At 41.6% G+C, this 19,954-nt stretch overlaps 1 protein-coding gene across 5 annotated transcripts in view; it reads left to right on the top strand.

Moving 5' to 3' along the window:
- The first annotated feature begins 5,775 nt into the window (after positions 1-5,775).
- LOC109901163 (phospholipid-transporting ATPase ABCA1) overlaps positions 5,776-19,954 on the top strand; it is a 41,242-nt gene continuing 27,063 nt past the window's right edge. For 4 of the 5 annotated variants that reach the window (XM_031837820.1, XM_031837819.1, XM_031837818.1 and 1 more), the window contains exons 1-7: positions 5,776-5,916; positions 7,964-8,069; positions 9,156-9,249; positions 12,771-12,912; positions 13,158-13,276; positions 17,941-18,062; positions 19,737-19,928. In XM_031837820.1, coding sequence (XP_031693680.1) covers positions 8,004-8,069; positions 9,156-9,249; positions 12,771-12,912; positions 13,158-13,276; positions 17,941-18,062; positions 19,737-19,928 — 735 coding nt within the window. In that variant the 5' untranslated portion in view covers positions 5,776-5,916; positions 7,964-8,003. Of the gene's footprint in view, positions 5,917-7,898; positions 8,070-9,155; positions 9,250-12,770; positions 12,913-13,157; positions 13,277-17,940; positions 18,063-19,736; positions 19,929-19,954 lie in introns of all 5 variants that reach the window. The other variant, XM_031837817.1, reaches the window with a different exon arrangement.

Raw genomic sequence — 19,954 nt, 5'->3', positions numbered from 1 at the left:
TTAAAAGGGCAACGCCACTGTGTGCTCCCCAACAAATATGAAGGGGGGGGGGGGTAAACTTGAGCATTGCGGTAAAAAAAAAGCTACTTACAAAAACTTTCAATGCGTTTTTTCGTAAAACGTGGGTTAACTGCGTTTACTTCTTTACCCTCCACTACACCACTGGCTACTATATCTTATATAAGAGTGTGTGTGCACAATACACTTTGCATAAGCATGCCCTTACAAAAAATAACTGCAGTTAGAGTGCAGTATAACTGCGGTATGCTGCAAATACTGCATCCAAAATAACAAAATTTTTACTGCAGTAACATTACAGTGTAACTGCAGTTATTCTCCAATTACCACATCCAAAATATCACAGTCAACTGCAATTACTGCAGTTTTACTGCAGATGTTTTTCAACTGAAATATTTGTTGTAAGGGTGGTTTCAATTGAATTCCAGCCTTCGTCTAATTTTAAACACATGGAACAAACAATTAAGTCTATGGATCACTTGTATGAGCCAGAACAAAATAGCCAAAATGCTTTAACCTTGGCAAGGAAGTTTCACTGTCCGAAAAGCCTATCGCATACTTCCTCTGTTTTGCTAATGCTTTGCATTCAAGTTGTTGCAGGTGTAGGTTTCCATAAGAAGGCTACTGCTGTTTAATTAACAGAATGACTCATCTCTCATGGACAGATATATTGAGTCGCTGACGTACTTACAGGAGATTTTGGTTCTGGGGGGCTGAGATTGCAGAAAGACAACCAGATCTCACAGCAAGGTTCTGCTTTGAGACAGTTGAATGATCAGGCACTCACAGATGGGCTTTTTTTTACATCCAAAGAGGATTAGCTAGCTACCCAACTCATTCAGCCATTCTCTTCCACCGCTAACATAATGTCTAGTCTAGCCCCACACTGTGCTAGCCACAACAGCTTTTGTGTCCCATGCACTTGGACCATGAGGCATTTATACACCGAAAATTCACCACTGTTGAATCAACACTGTTACATTTTTAGCAATCAGCCAGTGTGTAATGGGTCTTGACTTTTCAGTGTTAAATTAAGTTCTGACACCATTACACTTTGTCAGTGTTAGGTAATTCAAACTTTTAGTGTTACGCAATAACATCTCATATAGTATATTTAACACAAGGAGGTGTTTACAACAGGGATCATCAAATAGATTCAGCCGCGGGCCAATTTATTTGTCTTGAGCAGATGGTCAGGGGACCAGAACAGAATGACAAATAATTTCTCAACTGCAGATTGACCACAAGAAGCCCAAAAATATATAATATTGAACTAAAACAGAATAATTTCAAACCTTGCTTATATTTGAATAAGATCACATTTCATATGTGTTATTTTATAGTTTTGATGTCTTCACTATTATTCTGCAATGTAGAAAATTGTAAAAATAAAGAAAGACCCTTGAATGAGTAGGTGTCCAAACTTTTGACTGGTACTGTATATATACAGAGCATTCAGAAAGTATTCAGACCCCTTGACCTTTTCCAAATTTTTACGTTACAACCTTATTCTAAAATGTATTCAACTGTTTTTCCCCTCATCAATCTACACGCAATACCCCATAATGAAAACACAAAAACAGTTTTTTCAAATGTTTTTGCTAATTTATTACAAATAAAAAACATAAATATCACATTTACATAAGTATTCAGACCCTTTACTCAGTACTTTTTTGAAGCACCTTTGGCAGCGATTACATCCTCAAGTCTTCTTGGGTATGACGCTACAAGCTTGTCACACCTGTATTTGGGGAGTTTCTCCCATTCATCTCTGCAGATCCTCTCAAGCGCTGTCAGGTTGGATGGGGAGCATTGTTGTACAGCTATTTTCAAGTCTCTCCAGAGACCTTTGATCGGGTTCAAGTCCGGGCTCTGGCTGGGCCACTCAAGGACATTCAGAGACTTGTCCCGAAGCCACTCCTGCATTGTCTTGGCTGTGTGCTTAGGGTCGTTGTCCTGTTGGAAGGTGAACCTTCGCCCCAGTCATAGGTTCTGAGTGTTCTGGATCAGGTTTTCATCAAGGATCTTTCTGTACTTTGCTCTGTTCATCTTTGCCTCAATCCAGACTAATCTCCCAGTCCCTGCCGCTGAAAAACATCCCCACAGCAGGATGCTGCCACCACCATGCTTCACCAGATGGATGGTGCCAGGTTTCCTCCAGACGTGACACTTGGCATTCAGGCAAAAGAGTTCAATCTTGGTTTCATCAGACCAGACAATCTTGTTTCTCATGGTTTAAGAGTCTTTAGGTGTCTTTTGGCAAACTCCAAGCGGGCTGTCATGGGCCTTTTACTGAGGAGTGGCTTCCATCTGGCCTCTCTACCATAAAGGCCTGATTGATGGAGTACTGCAGAGATGGTTGTCCTTCTGGAAGGTTCTCCCATCTCCACAGAGGAACTCTAGAGCTCTGTCAGAGGGACCATCATGTTCTTGGTCACCTCCCTGACCAAGACCCTTCTACTCCAATTGCTCAGTTTGGCTGGGTGGCCAGGTCTAGGAAGAGACTTGGTGGTTCCAAACTTCTTCCATTTAAGAATGATGGAGGCCACTTTGTTTTTGGGCCCTTCAATGCTGCAGAAATGTTTTGTTTCCCTTCCCCAGATCTGTGCCTAGACAAAATCCTGTCCCGGAGCTCTATGGACAATTTCTTCGACCTCATGGCCTGGTTTTTTTCTCTGACATGCACTGTCAACTGTGGGACCTCATATAGACAGGTGTGTGCCTTTCCAAATCATGTCCAATCAATTGAATTTACCACAGGTGGACTCCAATCAAGTTGTAGAAACATCTCAAGGATGACCAATGGAAACATGATGCACCTGGGCTCAATTTCGAGTCTCATATCAAAGGGTCTGAATAATTATGTAGATAAGGTATTTCGGTTTTTATTTTTAAGAAATTAGCAAAAAATTCGAAAAACCTTTTTTTTCCGCTTAGTCAGTATGGTGTATTGTGTGTAGATTGCTGAGGACATTTTTATTTATTTAATCCATTTTAGAATAAAGCTATAACGTAACAAAATGTGGAAAAAGTCAAGGAGTCTGAATACTTTCCGAAGGCACTGTTTATATATATATATTATGCAATAACACTTCATATAATGTTTTTAACTGTTACAAAAATAGTTTTTTTTTCTCCAAAATGTTTTTTTTTTCTCTTTACAACCCTTTGACACATGCTCTAATCAAAGTATTTACAAAGACTTCAGATCTGATAGCAGATGTACTCCAACTCTAATTAACATAACCATAGACCACTTAAACTGGTACAGCACTTCCACTCAAGGTTGGCCAAGAATATCTAACTGAAAGCCACTAAGCCACGCCTCTGTTATAATTGCCTTTTCGATTGAGTTACCACCCATGACTGTATTTTTTAGTAACAGACACATGGTTGTTGAATTCGTTCACCAAGTGAGTTTCTGGGCAAATGTTATCATTCAAATCTTTATGACGTTACATATCTCGTAAGGCCTTATTTTGAGGCCTAGTTTTAGTAATACAGTGGCCTGAAACTCATTGTTTACAGGCCACATCAGGCCTGCAAGTCACATTATGTTGGCTTACAAAGTGATGTGTACATTCCAACAGTTGGCATTTTCATTCACCAGTAACCTGCATTCAGAATGGCTGCCTGGGTTCTAAACACTAATAAAGGAGACTACCATTTAAACTGAAACAACCATTTCAGTAACGGGTGCAATAAATCTGACTGATTTGATTAGTTTAGAAAAATTATGTTGTGTAGCATGTGATTAATCAATCAATGTGCATGCAAAAACACAAATAATAAAAACAATCCCAAAAAATCTACCTGCAGTAGAGCACGCTGGGAAATATGATAATGATGAGTGTGGTTTTGAATGGAATTTTTTACCCTCCACAGAGTAAAACTGACACAATCACACTCTCACACGCAACTGTGTTTATTAACACCAACACTGGGATTATTTTGCACCATTTACCACTTAAAAAGTGAATGTAACTCCTGAATCTACACTAGAAATGATACACTGAAAAATCAACACGAGATAACACTGGCCAATTTGCTGTGTAAGTGATATTCATCAAGAATCAATGGGTAGCATCAGTCATTTAAATGCAAAAAATGTACAAATATCACAATGGGCCTTTAATTTCATCAGCTTGAACTTGACCGAGTCAATTGATCTTTGTGAGGGTAAATATTGAGCCGTTTTCAATACAGTTGTCTCTCTTAATCATGATCCTCCTGCATCCTTATTGTTTGACCTAAATGAATCATATTTCTTCATGGATTGTGTGTCTAATCTCTCCTAACTGCTGTCTAATTGAAACCCCCTACTGTGTGGAAGCGTTCTACAACCCCTATTAGAAAAAAAATAATACTTTTGTACACTGTCTTCAAGATACAGTAGATCACTGGAGGCTACTGAGGGGAGGGAGGCCTATAATAATGTCTGGAACGGAGTGAATGGAATGGCATGTGTTTGATGTATTTGATACTATTCCACTCCAGCCATTACCACCAGACCGTCCTCCTCAATGAAGGTGCCACCAACCTCCTGTGCAGTAAATGAGTATAGAAACGGTAATCTACACTTTAAAATATATTTAGATATACATAAAGATACAGTAACGATTCACCATCGTACAGTAAAGATTCACCATATTACAGTAAAGATTCACCATATTACAGTAAAGATTCACCATATTACAGTAAAGATTCACCATATTACAGTAAAGATTCACCATATTACAGTAAAGGTACAGTAAACCTACAAAGATAGGCTACTGTAAGGAACAGCCTTTGTGTTGCCATCTAAAGTCAACAAATGAAGACCTTCAGGGTTCATGAACTCTATGGTCCATATTGTATATTGAATGTGAATACAAGAGTATATGTATGTAAGACTGTAATACAGTAAGACTAACCCGAAGAGACTAGACAAGCTATTTAAAGATTGAACAGCAGATGGTCGATCCCTTGGCAGAGAGATGCTACCATGTCCTTGCACCCATCCTCTAAAGACAAAGACACAAACCAATTAGGATTACTCTACTCAACAATCTGTGATACGTCTTCAACATTCAACTTGTGCCCAGGCTCAGAGTGTATTATGTCCTGTAGTCTAGTTGATGATACATTGATGTTGGCCCTAGTCATCACGAATGCAGCATCGTTGGACAGTATCGTGTAGTTAGTTAACCGGTGAACCTGGTCGTCAAACCTGTGTGTCTAGTTATTGTTTAGTCAAAGGTGGAATGGTGTTTGGGCCAATAAATATCAATATGCTATGACAGACTCTAAATGTAGGTTCAATCTGAAGTTCCAACACTTCTAGAATTCTATTTCTAAAGGGTAAAGCATAATTCTATATTTATAAAGTGTGTGAACTGATATGCCTTCAGATTGAACCTACATTTAGAGTCTGTCATAGAATGATGGTATTTATTGACCTCGATTATGTCCCCACTGGCCACTGACAAGACTGAGCACTTGATTTCAACCCAAAATGTGGCTATTATACAGATATGACAATTACACAATCATAAAATGATTGTATACGTTGCATGGACGGATTCAATACCTAAATATATCTGTATAGGGCACCGTAGCCCTCTTAAGAGCTGTTTTTCTTGGGGCTCTACACGTGTGTCCCGTTTAAGGAGACAGCAACACAAACAGCCTCGTATCCTTTTGACCGCGAGTTACCTTTCCTCTTCTGAAAGCGGCTGCATTGGCTGCCACTATAAAAGCTTGGAGGAGAAAAAAGGCAGAACCAGAGACACAGAGCAGCGAAGACAATAACGGTCGTAAAAAAGCGAATAAAAAAGCGTCCATTTAACCTTTTCCAATTCAAGGAATTACAATTTATGAACATTGAAGAATTGGATTTTCGCAGCATTAGGGAAAAAGGTCGGTTGTTTTTATTTGTTCGTTTTTGTTGTTTCTTTGTTAAGTTGCTCAGTGGGTTGATATGCATTGTGTCCTGCATCATCCCAAAGGAACAGTTTTATTTGATATTTACAGAATGGATGTACATGGTCGCGCATGTTTGATTCAGTTTGTAAATATTTTCAAAACAAAAGCGCATCTTTGCCTTCGCACTTGTATAGTACGCGACGTCGTTCACAACAATCAACACATGATTTCTAGTGTTTATCCTCAATCAAATGTATTGAATAACTTAGATGCATTTATGAGGTTTTGGTCGGATGGGTAAGATGACAAAGTGTGGGTAGTGTATGTTATATCCTTTATCGCATATGACCGTATTGTGCTTGATGAATACAGTGTGTGTGCTACACTACAGCATCTGCTGCGGTTTATTGTATAGAAGAGTGCGCTGCGCTGAATGACCGAGAGTAACCCCTTCCTCTTGAAACAATGAAACATCCAGCATGAAGCTCTGAAGTTATTTCGATAATTATATTGCACTGATATGGTTGACATTCGAGTACAGTAGTTTGTGAAATTATGTTTTTAATGTTTTAATAAATGTTTGTTTCTGATTCATTGATGCAGGCTTGATGTTGTAGTTAAAGGTAGCAGATGTTTGCCAAAAAGGATTAGCAATTATGTTTTATTGTCGGCCCATCGTTGACCATAGTGGTTATCATATCATTATTCATTCGTTTTTTTTTTCCATTTTTTTTTCATAGCCTGTTTCATCAAAGCGCTGATTAATTTTGTTATTGGTCTTTGTAAGATTTTCGTATTCTGAATGTTTTGAGACCGTAGTTGAAAATAGAACATGCTAAGCTTCTATTGGGGAAAAAAAGATGATCATGATATGGATCTGGAACGAGTGAAAAATGGCAAAATCACATTAAAACACTAGAGGAGCCCGCAGCAATTCTGCACCAGGCAACCGCATTGATTCATTTGGAGGGAGGCTGTTGTTTACAATTTGTACTGTAGTGGTTTGCTATGTTATGCGATGAAGCTGAATGAAAAAACAACGTAAAAACATGGTAACAACCTTAAATGTAATCAATATACGATCGGTTCATTTGAAAATCTGTTTCATTGCGCTGGGACCTGAGGTAGACTATCATTCAGATTTTGCCCAATTCATCTTTTGAACGTGTTTCGTAATGAATAGGCTATCAATCCATCCACCCACGCGGAATAGGCTACATCACTGATGAAATGTTACGTGCGTAGTCTGCTGGTCCTTCACTCCTCTCATACAGTTTTGTCTTGAAAAAATGGATTACAATTGTTTGAGTGAGTGTTGCGTCACCATAGTTGATTGAATGTCAAGTGCTTTACATTTGAGTAATTTAGCAGAGGCTCTTATCCAGAGCGATGTACAGTAGAGAGTGCATACATTTTCATACTTTTTGTTGTCGTTGCATCCTGGTCCCCCGTGGAAATTGAACCTACAACCCTAGCGTTGCATGTGCCATGCTCTTACTAACGGAGCCACACGGGACCCATTTGTGTCATAAAAACTCTGTTGCATCTGGAAGTATTTAACAATACAGCTGTTTGTGTAAATAGATAGTAACAGCATTAGCCTTTTGCTATTTAAGTGATTGCTCATTTCTGCATTGCAATAGCTGGATTAAATTGAAATGTCACGAGGACATTTGGTACTTTAGATATTAAAGTCTTTATTTATTTTTTTGCAATTGTGTGGGTGGCACACCTTCACTTGCCAAGTATCCAAGTATCCAGTGACTGTTTGTAGATCCAAAAGTCCCAGTGTGTTTTTTTTGTAACAGACAGGGAATCTCCCAATCCTGGAAACTGCTCTGATTGGTTAATACAGTCCAGTATCCATTGGAGATCTGATGGGTATATTTGGTTAGACTTTGACCTATGAGTGGCGTGGTGTCCAGTGGACTCAAACAGCCTTCTTCTCTGGTCTCACTGTGCTGTGTTGTCTGCAGATGCGGAGCTCAAGAGTTGTAGAAAAGGTCCCCGAGTCTCACTGTGTTGTCACTGTGCTCTGCAGTTGGGAGCTGGACGGCTGTAGGATAGGTCCCTGAGGCGAGATGGCCGTCTCTACTCAACTGGGCTTACTGCTGTGGAAGAACTTCACCTACAGACGGAGACAGACAGTAAGTAGCTACTACAAAATAAAAGTCCACCAACCCCACGTAGTTTCTGTGAGATAAGGGGAGCATGTCAAGGAAAGTTGCCGTGGGAAAACACAAGGTTTATTGGCTACGAAGTTTGGTAGCATATACAATGTGTTACTATTGTCGTCTGTGTGGCCAATGCACACAGAAATAATAGCATAGTCTATGTATTGGTAAAAAGGGTGAGATTGTAAAAAATAAAAAATGCTTGAATGAACTTGATCCTTTGACTCATTGAGGATGTTCAAACCGTAGAGGATGTCAATGTAGCAGAGAGTCAATGCAGTGATGGTGACTCGTAGCGTGGAGGAGTTTTAAGTGCTCTCTCAAGTGCACGTTTTCCACACAAAGGGTTTGGATTCTGGAACATTTTAAACAACACTGTCACCTTGTCTTATCATGTCATCCAACTGTTAAACCTCAAAATCTCTCAGAAGAATCTAAGAACCAGATACATTTATAGAACATATCCCCGGCCTCCATTTGACCAATCATCCTTTCGTCTCCCATCCCGATGCTCTGTGAGTCTGGGGCTGGGAGGACAGCAGCTGTTGTGAACATATGTCCACCCAACCAACACCTCTCCCTTCCCAGTCCTAGCTAGGATAAAGATTATAATATATTTACCAACAACAGCTGATAAACCCCTTAATGGCTGCCTCTGACACCCCAATAAGGGTTTGTGGAATGACCCACTTCCACTGAAAAGCTGGACCAGTCCATTCTAAAGGGGATCCTAGGTTTTAAAATAATATTTTTGTAATTGATGAAATGTCTCCTAGAATCAAAATGACCCATCCAACATAGTCAAGAAATTGGTAACCTGGATTGTAGACTGAAGTACACAAAGAAGCTTAGAGGTGGGTTGTCTACTCTAGGACAGTGGTTCCCAACCCTTTTCAGTTATTGTACCACCAAGTACATTTTGCTCTGCCCGGAGTCCAAATGGGTTGTTCTGTAGGGAGACCAGACTTCCTTACTATGGCATTGGTTTCACTGTTTGAATGCTGTTTGTCCTGACTGAATTTGTCAGTCTCTCATCGACCTTCTGAACTTCCCTTTCAGCTCCAGCTAATTATCGAGATAATATGGCCGCTCTTCATCTTCTTCATCCTCATATCTGTGAGGATGCATTACCCGCCCTACGAGCAACATGAGTGTGAGTAGCCCACACATACAGAGTGCCTGAATTCACAGTGTGCTATTTTCTGTCTTATGTCAATTTAAATAAAGCTTTTAGAATTTGAATTGAGCTCAAATCGACTCAAATCGAGCTTTGTCTATTTGCACAGTTATAATGAGGCAATTCAAGAATAATGTTAGTGTCTCGACTGGGTAAGTAGTGACGTACTAGAGGCCTCATGACATTTGGTCCGAATACTGTTGCCCGTAATCATTTGTTCCCATTTTCCATTCTTTGTAGTCAGATGAGTCAGAGATCACAAGATGGAGGACAACAGGATTCCAGACAGTTGTCCTTTATATCATCAGCCACTATTGTTTATTGAGTCCAAGACTCATTGGAAAGCAAAGCAATACAGACAAAAGATACTTCAGGGAAAGAGAGAGCTCATCATTTTTAAAGGACATTACTGTTCGTATCAAAGACAGTTAGTCACAACAGAACAGTGGAAGGCAGGAGATTCCCACAAGAAATGTGTCTCAATGGGTTTCATTTTTCTAGAATCTAGAACAATGGATAAGGGAAGAAAATTTGTGGACTTAGTGAACACATGTGGAAATGTTACAAATACCTGGAAAGGAATATATATATTTTTATTGTCCAAGAAATGTCAATGCAGAGAAGAGTATGTTAATGGCCTTAACTGCCATTCCTCATCCCAAGCCAAGGTCCTCCCAAGAGAGGTCCTCCCAGTATAGAGGTCCTCCCTCTATACTGTTCTTAAAAACATCCCACTCACTTGGTCAATATCCCACTCAGTTGGTCAATATCCCACTCAGTTGGTCAATATCCCACTCAGTTGGTCAATATTTGATATATTGACCCACTGGCCTTTAAAACTCCTGTAGTACACCATAACAGCTCTGGGAACAGTTTGTTACTTACACAGATAATATATTCTCAACTTTGAGGGTGCTTCATTTATAGTGTAATTCTATTTCCTTTGCATTCCACTTTGTGAAAGACCCATTGATCATTGATTCAATGGAGTCAGTCAAGAAAAGCCGTTTTCCTGGAATGACCAGTGTTCAACATGTACCTATTGTATCTTGGCAAACTCACATTGATTAACGCGGTCAAAGAATGTTAATGAGAACATGATAGTAATTCTTAGAAAACGTCAACTCCGAGAAACCCGTTGTTGACATTTTAAAGCTGTTTTGACAAAGTTAGAAGCTAAAATAGAATAGTTTATTTCTGTAAAATCAGAGAGTGCAATGAAATTGAATTATTGCGAAATTCACCTGAAAGCAATAGTAAATTAATCTCCATTAAATTAACTTCCTGAATTCAAATGTATACCAGTAGGACTCCAACAACACTGGACTGTGTAGTATGTTTGTTTACATCAATACAGTATGGACGTGAGTGGAAGGATGTATAGCTACTATACTGTCTATTGCCCTCCTTATCTCTATCTTGTCAATACAGGTCTCCAGTAACGATCTTGGTTTCATCCCAATTGGCATGCTATTCCCTATATAGTGCAGTACTTTTGACCAGGGCCCATAGGGAATATGGTGCTATTTGGGATGTACATACTGTATTTCACCAGGTCAGAAGGCTATACCTTTGCCCTCATATATCCCCCTCACTAGCTTTAAGCACCAGCTGTCAGAGCAGCTCACATATTACTGCACCTGTACATAGCCCATCTATAATTTAGCCCATACAACTACCTCTCCCCCTACTGTATTTATTTATTTAATTATTTTGCTCCTTTGCACCCCCATTACTTCTATCTCTACTTTGCACATTCTTCCACTGCAAATCTACCATTCCAGTGTTTATTTATTTTTATGTTTTACTTGCTATATTGTATTTACTTCGCCACTATGGCCTTTTTTGCCTTTACCTCCCTTATCCCACCTCATTTGCTCACATTGTATATAGACTTATTTTTCTACTGTATTATTGACTGTATGTTTGTTTTACTCCATGTGTAACTCTGTGTTGTTGTACCTGTCGAACTGCTTTGCTTTATCTTGGCCAGGTCTTAATTGTAAATGAGAACTTGTTCTCAACTTCCCTACCTGGTTAAATAAAGGTGAAATAAAAAATAAAAAATAAATATATAATACACTGAGTGTACAAAACATTGGGCATGGACTCTGCAAGGTGTCGAAAGCGTTCCACAGGGATGCTGGCCCATCTTGACTCCAATGCTTCCCACAGTTGTGTCAAGTTGGCTGGATATCCTTTTGGTGGTGGACCATTCTTGATACACATTCTTGTTGAACATGAAAATCCCAGCAGCGTTGCAGTTCTTGACACACTCAAACCAGTACGCCTGGTGCCTACCATATCCCGTTCAAAGAGACTTAAATCTTTGGTCTTGCCCATTCACCCTCTGAATGGCACACATACACAATCCACATCTCAATTGTCTCAAGGCTTAAAAATCCTTCTTTAACTGGTCTCCTCCCTTTCATATATATTGATTTAAAATGGATTTAGCAGGTGACATCAATAAGGGATCATAGCTTTCACCTGGATTCACCTGGGCAGTCTATGTCATGGAAAAAGCAGGTGTTCAAAATGTTCTGTACACTCAGTGTAGGTTGGACAGCAGGCCAGTAGGCTAGACTATTAAACTCTGTGTATGATACGTTAACTGTGGACTGTGAAAGGACAATTCAAGTGTCACTACAATGGCACTGCTTTAAAAAAATCCAGAAGGCTTGTCAGACACACACACACACACACACAAACATTGACCAAAAAGTAAAGTGTGAATACTTCTATAACATCTTGTTTTGCAGAATGTGCACGTCACCATTTTGTTGACTGTCAAACTTGTCACTAGTCAACTCGGCCGTAGATAGCAATACTTGATTTCACCCACTCAACTCAACAGTATTGACCTCAGGACTGGGTCACACTGTATCGTCCCACTCTAGGTGATTGCTTCACGATCTGCTGGGCTTTACAAATAACTACTGTACAGTAGCAGATAACGGTTTACTGACAACCTCTTCTGACTCGTCACGGAAAGTGAATGCTGATCCAAAGGTCACATGACTGTTGTTTATGGTACGGAGTTTGAGGTTGCGGACAATGGCGGTCTCTCTTGGGCTCCGTCCCAGATGGCCCCCTATTCCCTACATAGTGCACTGCTTTTGACCAGAGCACCTGTGGAATAGGGGGCCATTTGGGACGCAGGCTTGGTCTCTCTGCTAGATAACACAGTTCCTCCGAGAACACGAGGAACCTGTGCCCACTCCAGGTTCCCCCGTTGTACTGTGCTCTTGCTAAACAAGATGTCTGCGCCTGGCTGTTCATTCGATCTGCTGAATTGAGCCAAGCTGAAATGGAGTTTCACTCAGTCCTCCTTGCTCTGCCGTTGTGAAATGTTGGGTGACTGACTGAAGTTCCACAATTACCCAACCTAATCATTTGACTTCAGTGGCCGTCTGGGCAGTTTCATAGGGAGATATTGTGACATAGAGTGGTGTCGATCATTGAACTTCTCTATTCCCCCCCCCTCCCCCCTCCAGGCCATTTCCCTAACAAGGCCATGCCCTCGGCGGGCACCTTGCCCTGGGTACAAGGGATCATCTGCAACGCCAACAACCCCTGCTTCCGCCACCCCACACCAGGAGAGACCCCAGGGCTGGTGGGCAACTTCAACGATTCTATGTGAGTTCATGCCGGGTAAACTGACCCTTTAACATTGCCCGAGTTGATAGAATGATTTGATTAGTCATGTCTATGACAAACAACCAAGTAAACAGTGTAAGCTAAGACATTAAAACATTGAAATAATGGCCCGTGCCACAAGTAGCATTGTTCCTCCTTTCAGACCCTCAACCCCAGAGGATCCGCATGTGTGTTTTACCACCGTTGTTCCTCACATTGTCTATTCGTCTCTCTATGAAACACAGAATCTCCCGTCTGTTCATCGATGCCAAGAAGATCCTCCTCTACAGCCAGAATGACAAGAGCTTCGAGGGCTACAAAGTTCTGGTGCGGGCTCTGAGGAAACTACAGGGCAACACGGCAGGTAGGACAGATCACAGTACATAGACCCTGAGCTACAGACGTAAAGATGCATCCCACTGGGCCAAAAACTGGTTGAACCGACTTTGTTTTCATGTCATTTCAACAAAGTAAATGCAATGCGATGACATTGAATCAATGTGGAAAACTGATTGGATTTGCAAAAAGTCAACAACATACGGGAATTTCGTCTTTTTTCTTTTGTTGTTGATTTCACATTGAATTCTCGCTAGTTGACAACTTAACCAAATGTAAATGGAAACTAGACGTTGAATTGACATCTGTGCCCAGTGGGATCAAATCAAATCAAAATCAAATTTATTTATATAGCCCTTCGTACATCAGCTGATATCTCAAAGTGCTGTACAGAAACCCAGCCTAAAACCCCAAACAGCAAGCAATGCAGGTGTAGAAGCACGGTGGCTAGGAAAAACTCCCTAGAAAGGCCAATACCTAGGAAGAAACCTAGAGAGGAACCAGGCTATGTGGGGTGGCCAGTCCTCTTCTGGCTGTGCCGGGTGGAGATTATAACAGAACATGGCCAAGATGTTCAAATGTTCATAAATGACCAGCATGGTCGAATAATAATAAGGCAGAACAGTTGAAACTGTACATGATGTACATGGATGTACATGGATATTGATGCACCGTCCATATATTTACGCTGATGTATATATTTGTACGTATTGTTTATAGTACTGCATTGACATCACATTTTATGTATGTTTCTGCATGTACATTGATGTTACTGAATCTGATCCTAAGCCTGTACCCACCTGCATACATAGGCCCTGAGCCATAGACGTATTGCACGCATTCTGATCTGAGTTTGGTTAGCCTGGTTTTTCAGTAGGTAGGTATGATCACCTATCTGTACATGCCTTCTAGCTATAGACATAGGACACACGTTGTGCACTTGAAGTACTGAACTTGAGACTTGTTTGACGGTTTCAGTCCTCGATTTCCTGGGGCCGTACGGTGCAGAGAGTTCAGAGCAAATGGCATGCTTAGATTTTAATGGGCTCCATGAAAACCCAAATTCCTAATGCGAAGAAAAGCAGATTACTGGGGACCATACAGCCCCTAATCAAAATGGGGCCTTTTGGCTCATAATGGAGGGCAATGGGTGCAGGTTGGCAGCATAGAAATATAATTACTAGAATGGACGTTCTCATTCCAGTAAATGTTCTATGATTCAGTGTACCCATGAGTGATCCAGTCAAAAAACGTGGTGGTCTGAGGGGCTTTGTTAGCCTGGTCACAGATCTGCTGGGAGTTGTCTTGACGGCACAAACAAATATGGGACCAGGCTTTGTCCCTTCTAGTAATTAGATTTCTATGGTTGGCATAGCACTGGTGTAATCAGTCCATGCCAGTCCTGGGGTGGGGAGGTTGCTGCTGGACCAACGGGGGGGGAGGCAGCGCCCATGTCCTGTCCTATCTCTTTAAATGGCAGGAAGACCTCCCTGGACCCACCCATCACAACAGGATACAGATTTAAACTAAGTGGCCCTTTAATGTTTTGACTACTGTGTCTGTGTCTGAACTGGACCAACCCTGGGCTTGGAATGTGTCTACATCCTGTTTGAGGATCATTATGTGCTCTCGTCTCCCCTCGCGTTACTGTCCATCTCATTTTAGATGGTGAATAAGTAATCGTATTAACTTCATGATAAAACTGAATACCATGGAAAAGAACCTCCTGCACACTGCTCCACAGATTTAATGGGTACTGTATGTTCGCTTTTGGCTCTTGCTGAGCGGCCATTTTCAGAGTGGAAGGTACATGGGGATGTCATGACCTTGGCCCAGGAAGAGGAGGGAAAGGTCTTCGAGGATATCAGGTCGATGATAGTGTCTTTCCCTTGCATGAGTCTTGAGGTGTCCCAGTCCCCACACACCTACATATTTGCCATACATATTGTCTACCCACCGGGCAAAATGCGTTGAATTAACATTATACCAATGTCATATTTCAACGTTCAACTGACATTGACTATTAATTGACTTTTTTGGGGGGTTGAATTGGCTTATTATGTCACATCAACTGCTGGATGAGCCTCATGGCACCTCCTCGAGGTTAACGCTAAGACCGCTGTTAAACCATCAAGCTGATACATTTTGAAGATAACAAATGTCATTCGTTATTACATAAAGGAGCATAAATGAACTGTGTCTGTGGTAACCATACTATCGCGATTCTATATCTAACCAAAGAGTAGTTCCGAGACTGACATAGGCCTACCACTAAAAGATGAATCGCTTCAGAACAGAGCTCACTGACCCCACTATGGCCTGGATAGAGAAAAGGTGTGAAAAAGTATTTCACATTTCCACTTTCAACATGCATTTATCGTCTATCTACTTCTTGCAGTATAACTTCCCACCTAGGCTTCCTTCCAGAGGACTCAAGCACAGTTAAGATATTACCTGAGATATTCAGGTCACAAAGACCCTGTCAACACTGTTGCGTAACAGCTCCTTCCAGCATAATTATGTTGTGGGCAAATTAAAACAAGTCACGTGAACAGTCTGGCCAAACGTGGAGAAAGGTGTCCGTGTTAAAAATACCAGTGTTTTAACTTCAAGACTTGAAAAGCAACCAGTCTTAAAATTGGTTACGTCAGTGTTTAAAAGGAGTCTAGGAGCAGATCACAGCTCTGCATTGACCCTCTATAAAATCCTTCCCCTATATAAAGCCTTACAGTGGAGTGCCATTATGTCAAAGGGGAGAAAGTTCATTTTGTTAGAATTAGTGCCTTGTGTCACAACAGAAGCACTTTAAACTTATTCATGAAACATATCCACTTCTCTTTAATCTCACGAAATCCACAGACTTTTCTCTTCTCTCACTGTATGTTCTATATCGATATGATGCTGATTGCGCTTCTCTTTTCGGGTTTGTAACAAAAACTAGCTTTAATGTAATGGGTTGATGTGTCAGCCAGACTGACTGACTGACGGGTTTCCTAGGTGGGTCGTTTGTTCTTTTGAAGGTCGCTAAAACTATTCTCTTCACACTGACGCGCGGATGCACGCACGCACAATTCTCCTTCTCAAAGTGGTCTGGCTCGCCTAGTGTCCCACATTCTTTGTTGTTTTCCCCGTCGGTTGGTCAAGTTCCAGATCAGCCAGACTCTCATTTCCCGTTTTGGTTCTGTTGAATAACACCACAGGCAGCTTCCTTCTCTCAGGTTATTAGACTCAGTCAGTCAGGACAGTCGTCCTCCGTGTCCCAAATTGCATCCTATTCCCGACGTAGTGCAGTACGTTTGTTCCACGTCGTCTTCTATCAACCTGAAGTTATCTGTAGCCAACTGTCTTTTGTCATTCTTGGAAAAAGGCAGCCATTTTGTTTGTCTGATTGTAGGTTGTTTGTTGAGTCAGTGAGGTTTGGGAACAGGTGAACCATCAGTCTCCTCGGGTCTATCAAGTATTACTCACCAGAAGCCAGGGCAAGTAGTGACAAGCCTGGATGCCAGTCTGCCTCATATTGTTGTAGCCTACTTGTTATTGTTTTGGTAGGTCAGAGACGCAGCATAGTCACCACCTAAGCCAAGTGCAGGGCTATCCCTCTTTCTTGCATGGCTGTACTCTCACTAAGTAGTTAGGGGCCAAGTGCAGACAGACAGTACCTTTAGGGGCTATCCCTCTGGTCTTTCATGGCAGTACTCTCACTCAGTACTGTTGCTAAGGCACATCTCCAGTCTCTTGTTTCCTGAAGTCAGGATGATTAGAGCTCATGACCACTCCTTGGTTATTTGCTCTGGGGTCATCTCTATGCACTGGAGTGGTCTCTATGCTGTGGGGACGTCTCATCAACACATACCACGTCCCCCCTGACCTGCTCCCAGGAGCCTCTGGGGCAGCTAAGTGTTTCCTGTCTAGTTTGTGTTACCAGTTGAGTTTTACCTGGAACCCAAAAGGGTTCTCCTACAGGGACAGACAAAGTTGTAGGTATAAGCTTTCTTCAAATAGTATAGGGTTATGGCCCTAGTTATGGGTGAAACTACCTTCTAGTACCCCCCCCCCCCCCCTCCAAGGGGTAATGTTGCTACTTTACCATGTATCCGGTAGCTACTCTTGTCACTGTGCTAACTAACGCAACACAAACACAGAGACGTTAATGTTTAAGTAAGAAGATTACAAATTCAAGCTGGGCAGGGAGGGACGGAACAGAGTGAAAAGTGAGGAGCCCAGAACTCTAGCTCAGTATTTGGGCCAAAGTGGAACGCCCTAGAGTAACCCCGGCTACGGAGTGCGAAGCAGCAGAGTGCTGAGCTGACTTCAACTGGTTTTTAAGCGGAGATGACTTCTCTGGAATGTTCTGACCCAGTGAACACAATAGCCCTCAGGGTAAACTGGGTCCAAGATATCTCTCCCCTCACTGTATCACTCCATTCTGTCCATGCCAGTATATTAGTGTAATATATCTACAATACCATATTATTGAGAACTTTACAGCTTTCACCCAAAGAACACTGTGTATTTGGAGTTCCCCCAGATAATAGACTATCATTTCTTTATTCAAGACAATGAGTTTCGATGCTAAATCACAATTGTCTCCATAAGAACACATTTATGTCTTTTAAATAGATCCGTTTCTAAGTATGCAGCGCCGTGTTCCTAGTCAGTCTGTTGAATGTGCATTCCATCATCCCATTCAAGGTTTCAAGCTGAAGGACTTTCTCCGCGATAAGGAGACCTTGTCGTCGTTCCTGCATCGCAACGCCTCCCTATCCCATCACGCCGTCCAGCAGATTGTGGAGGCTGACCTCAACCTAGAGAAGGTAAACATATTCACTGTGTGAGGAGAAAAGAGAAGGCTTCTCTTCCTGTTTGTCACCACATCAAGTACCTTTTTAAAGGCAGTCATGCATGCCATGACCTTGGTTTGCTGGCATCTAACACGCTGTAACTATATATATATATATATACATACTGTGAGACGGCTACACTTGTAACGCCCTGTAATGACATCATAAGGGGGTGGTGTGGCGGAGAGAACCAAGTCTGTGGCTCATATCATCCTCTTTCTCATGGAAAATAATTTGGCTTAGTTTCAGCACAATTCATCACTGTCTGTAGTTGGAGGGCAGTAGTCACATGATTTAGCTCCGCCCTCCGTCTCTCCTCCATCTTCTGTCTGCCTCAAAGTGAGCATGTGCAGAGAGGGGCTCACTCACACGCGGTGGGTCTATTAACTGTATCCCACCCCCCAACCCCTGGGGATGTTTTATTACCCATCAGCCCTCTCTCTCTCCGGCCTTTTTCCACAGATAGTCCCGGAAGGTCCTACAGTACATTGTAGAAATGTTCAGGGGATTTTAGTCCGGCTTTCTGTTGAGATACATTTCTTCTTTTGATATGAATCAATTTGCAATATTTGGTTTGGTAAAGGATTTGGCAGTATTATCCACACACAAAAAAAAACATTGATGCCTTTAATACCCATAGGTACCAAGTAGTGCAGTTATCTAACAGTTTGTCTCTGGTTCAAAAGTAACCTGTGATGCTGAGGGTCAAGGTCATTAAGGGAGTCAACTCTTTACTCCTCCACTCCACTCTACAGTTACACAGAAAGAATGTCCTGATGCTGTCTCAGCCAGGCTATTATCTAGTTCATCCCAGCTTGGATGTGGTAATACAGGACGCACTATTATTCACCGCAGCAGCTTCCCTCTGCCTCCCTCCCTTCCTCTGCCTCCCTCCCTCAGTCAGCCAGTCTGGACACATGTGCACTGTATGCGCCTCAGACCGGTGGGACCTTCGAGCTATGCCTCCCTAAGTGGGAAAAACAAGTCTCTCCCATGCATGACTGAAAAGCTGCACAATGCACATTTTTCACATGTTTAGTTGTTGACCATGTTGTGAGATAGCTATGACCATGTGGAAATGTAGAATTATAAAATTCGATTTTATAAGCAAATACCTTCCTGGAATAGAATTTAAAAAAAACTGGAATTCCAGAGTGGTACAGATAGGTTAGAAATAACATTCCCCAAACATCTTTGTTTGTGTTGAGTCATAGGAACATTTGATAATGCCTCTGGAGCACGTTCTGTTTTTTTTGCCTTGGCGCTACACAGCTGATTAAAATAATCAAAGCCTGATGATGTGTTCATTTATTTGAATCAGCTGTGTATTGCTAAGGGGAAAAAAACAAAACGCGTCACCAGGACTGAGTGTTGGGAAACGCTGCCCTAGAGACAGTAGTACTGACAGCAGATATATGACAACAGCTTTTCTGTGATGATATATGATTCAAAACATCTGTTTCTAATTTCTGTTTCTGTTTCTAATATTTGCATAAATCATTCCTGACTAGGCATTCATTGTGAAAGTTGTTACGGTTAAAACACAACATCACAAATGATCCCCGACATTCTCGCAACACATTCATTTTTTTGTTTCTCGACTGCAAGAACTTGATCCCTGAAATACAATTTCATATTATCTACCAGGTCCTGATTGGAGGTTTCGGCGTCCATCTTAGAGATATGTGTAACACCACTTCCCTGGAGGAGTTTGTGACCATCTCCGACAAGAATGTGTCACGGCTCACTCAAGACATCATCTGCAAGGCCTCCCCTGATTGGCTGAACAAGGCCCAGGACCACTTCCTGTCCAACCTGGACTTCCTAAAGCCCATACGGGTAAGAAACATTTAAAATACTAACAC

This window comes from Oncorhynchus kisutch, linkage group LG12, assembly GCF_002021735.2.
Source record: "Oncorhynchus kisutch isolate 150728-3 linkage group LG12, Okis_V2, whole genome shotgun sequence".
NCBI lineage: Eukaryota > Metazoa > Chordata > Actinopteri > Salmoniformes > Salmonidae > Oncorhynchus > Oncorhynchus kisutch.
Note: the sequence above shows the minus strand (reverse complement) of the source record. Positions and strands in the feature narration are given on the sequence as shown.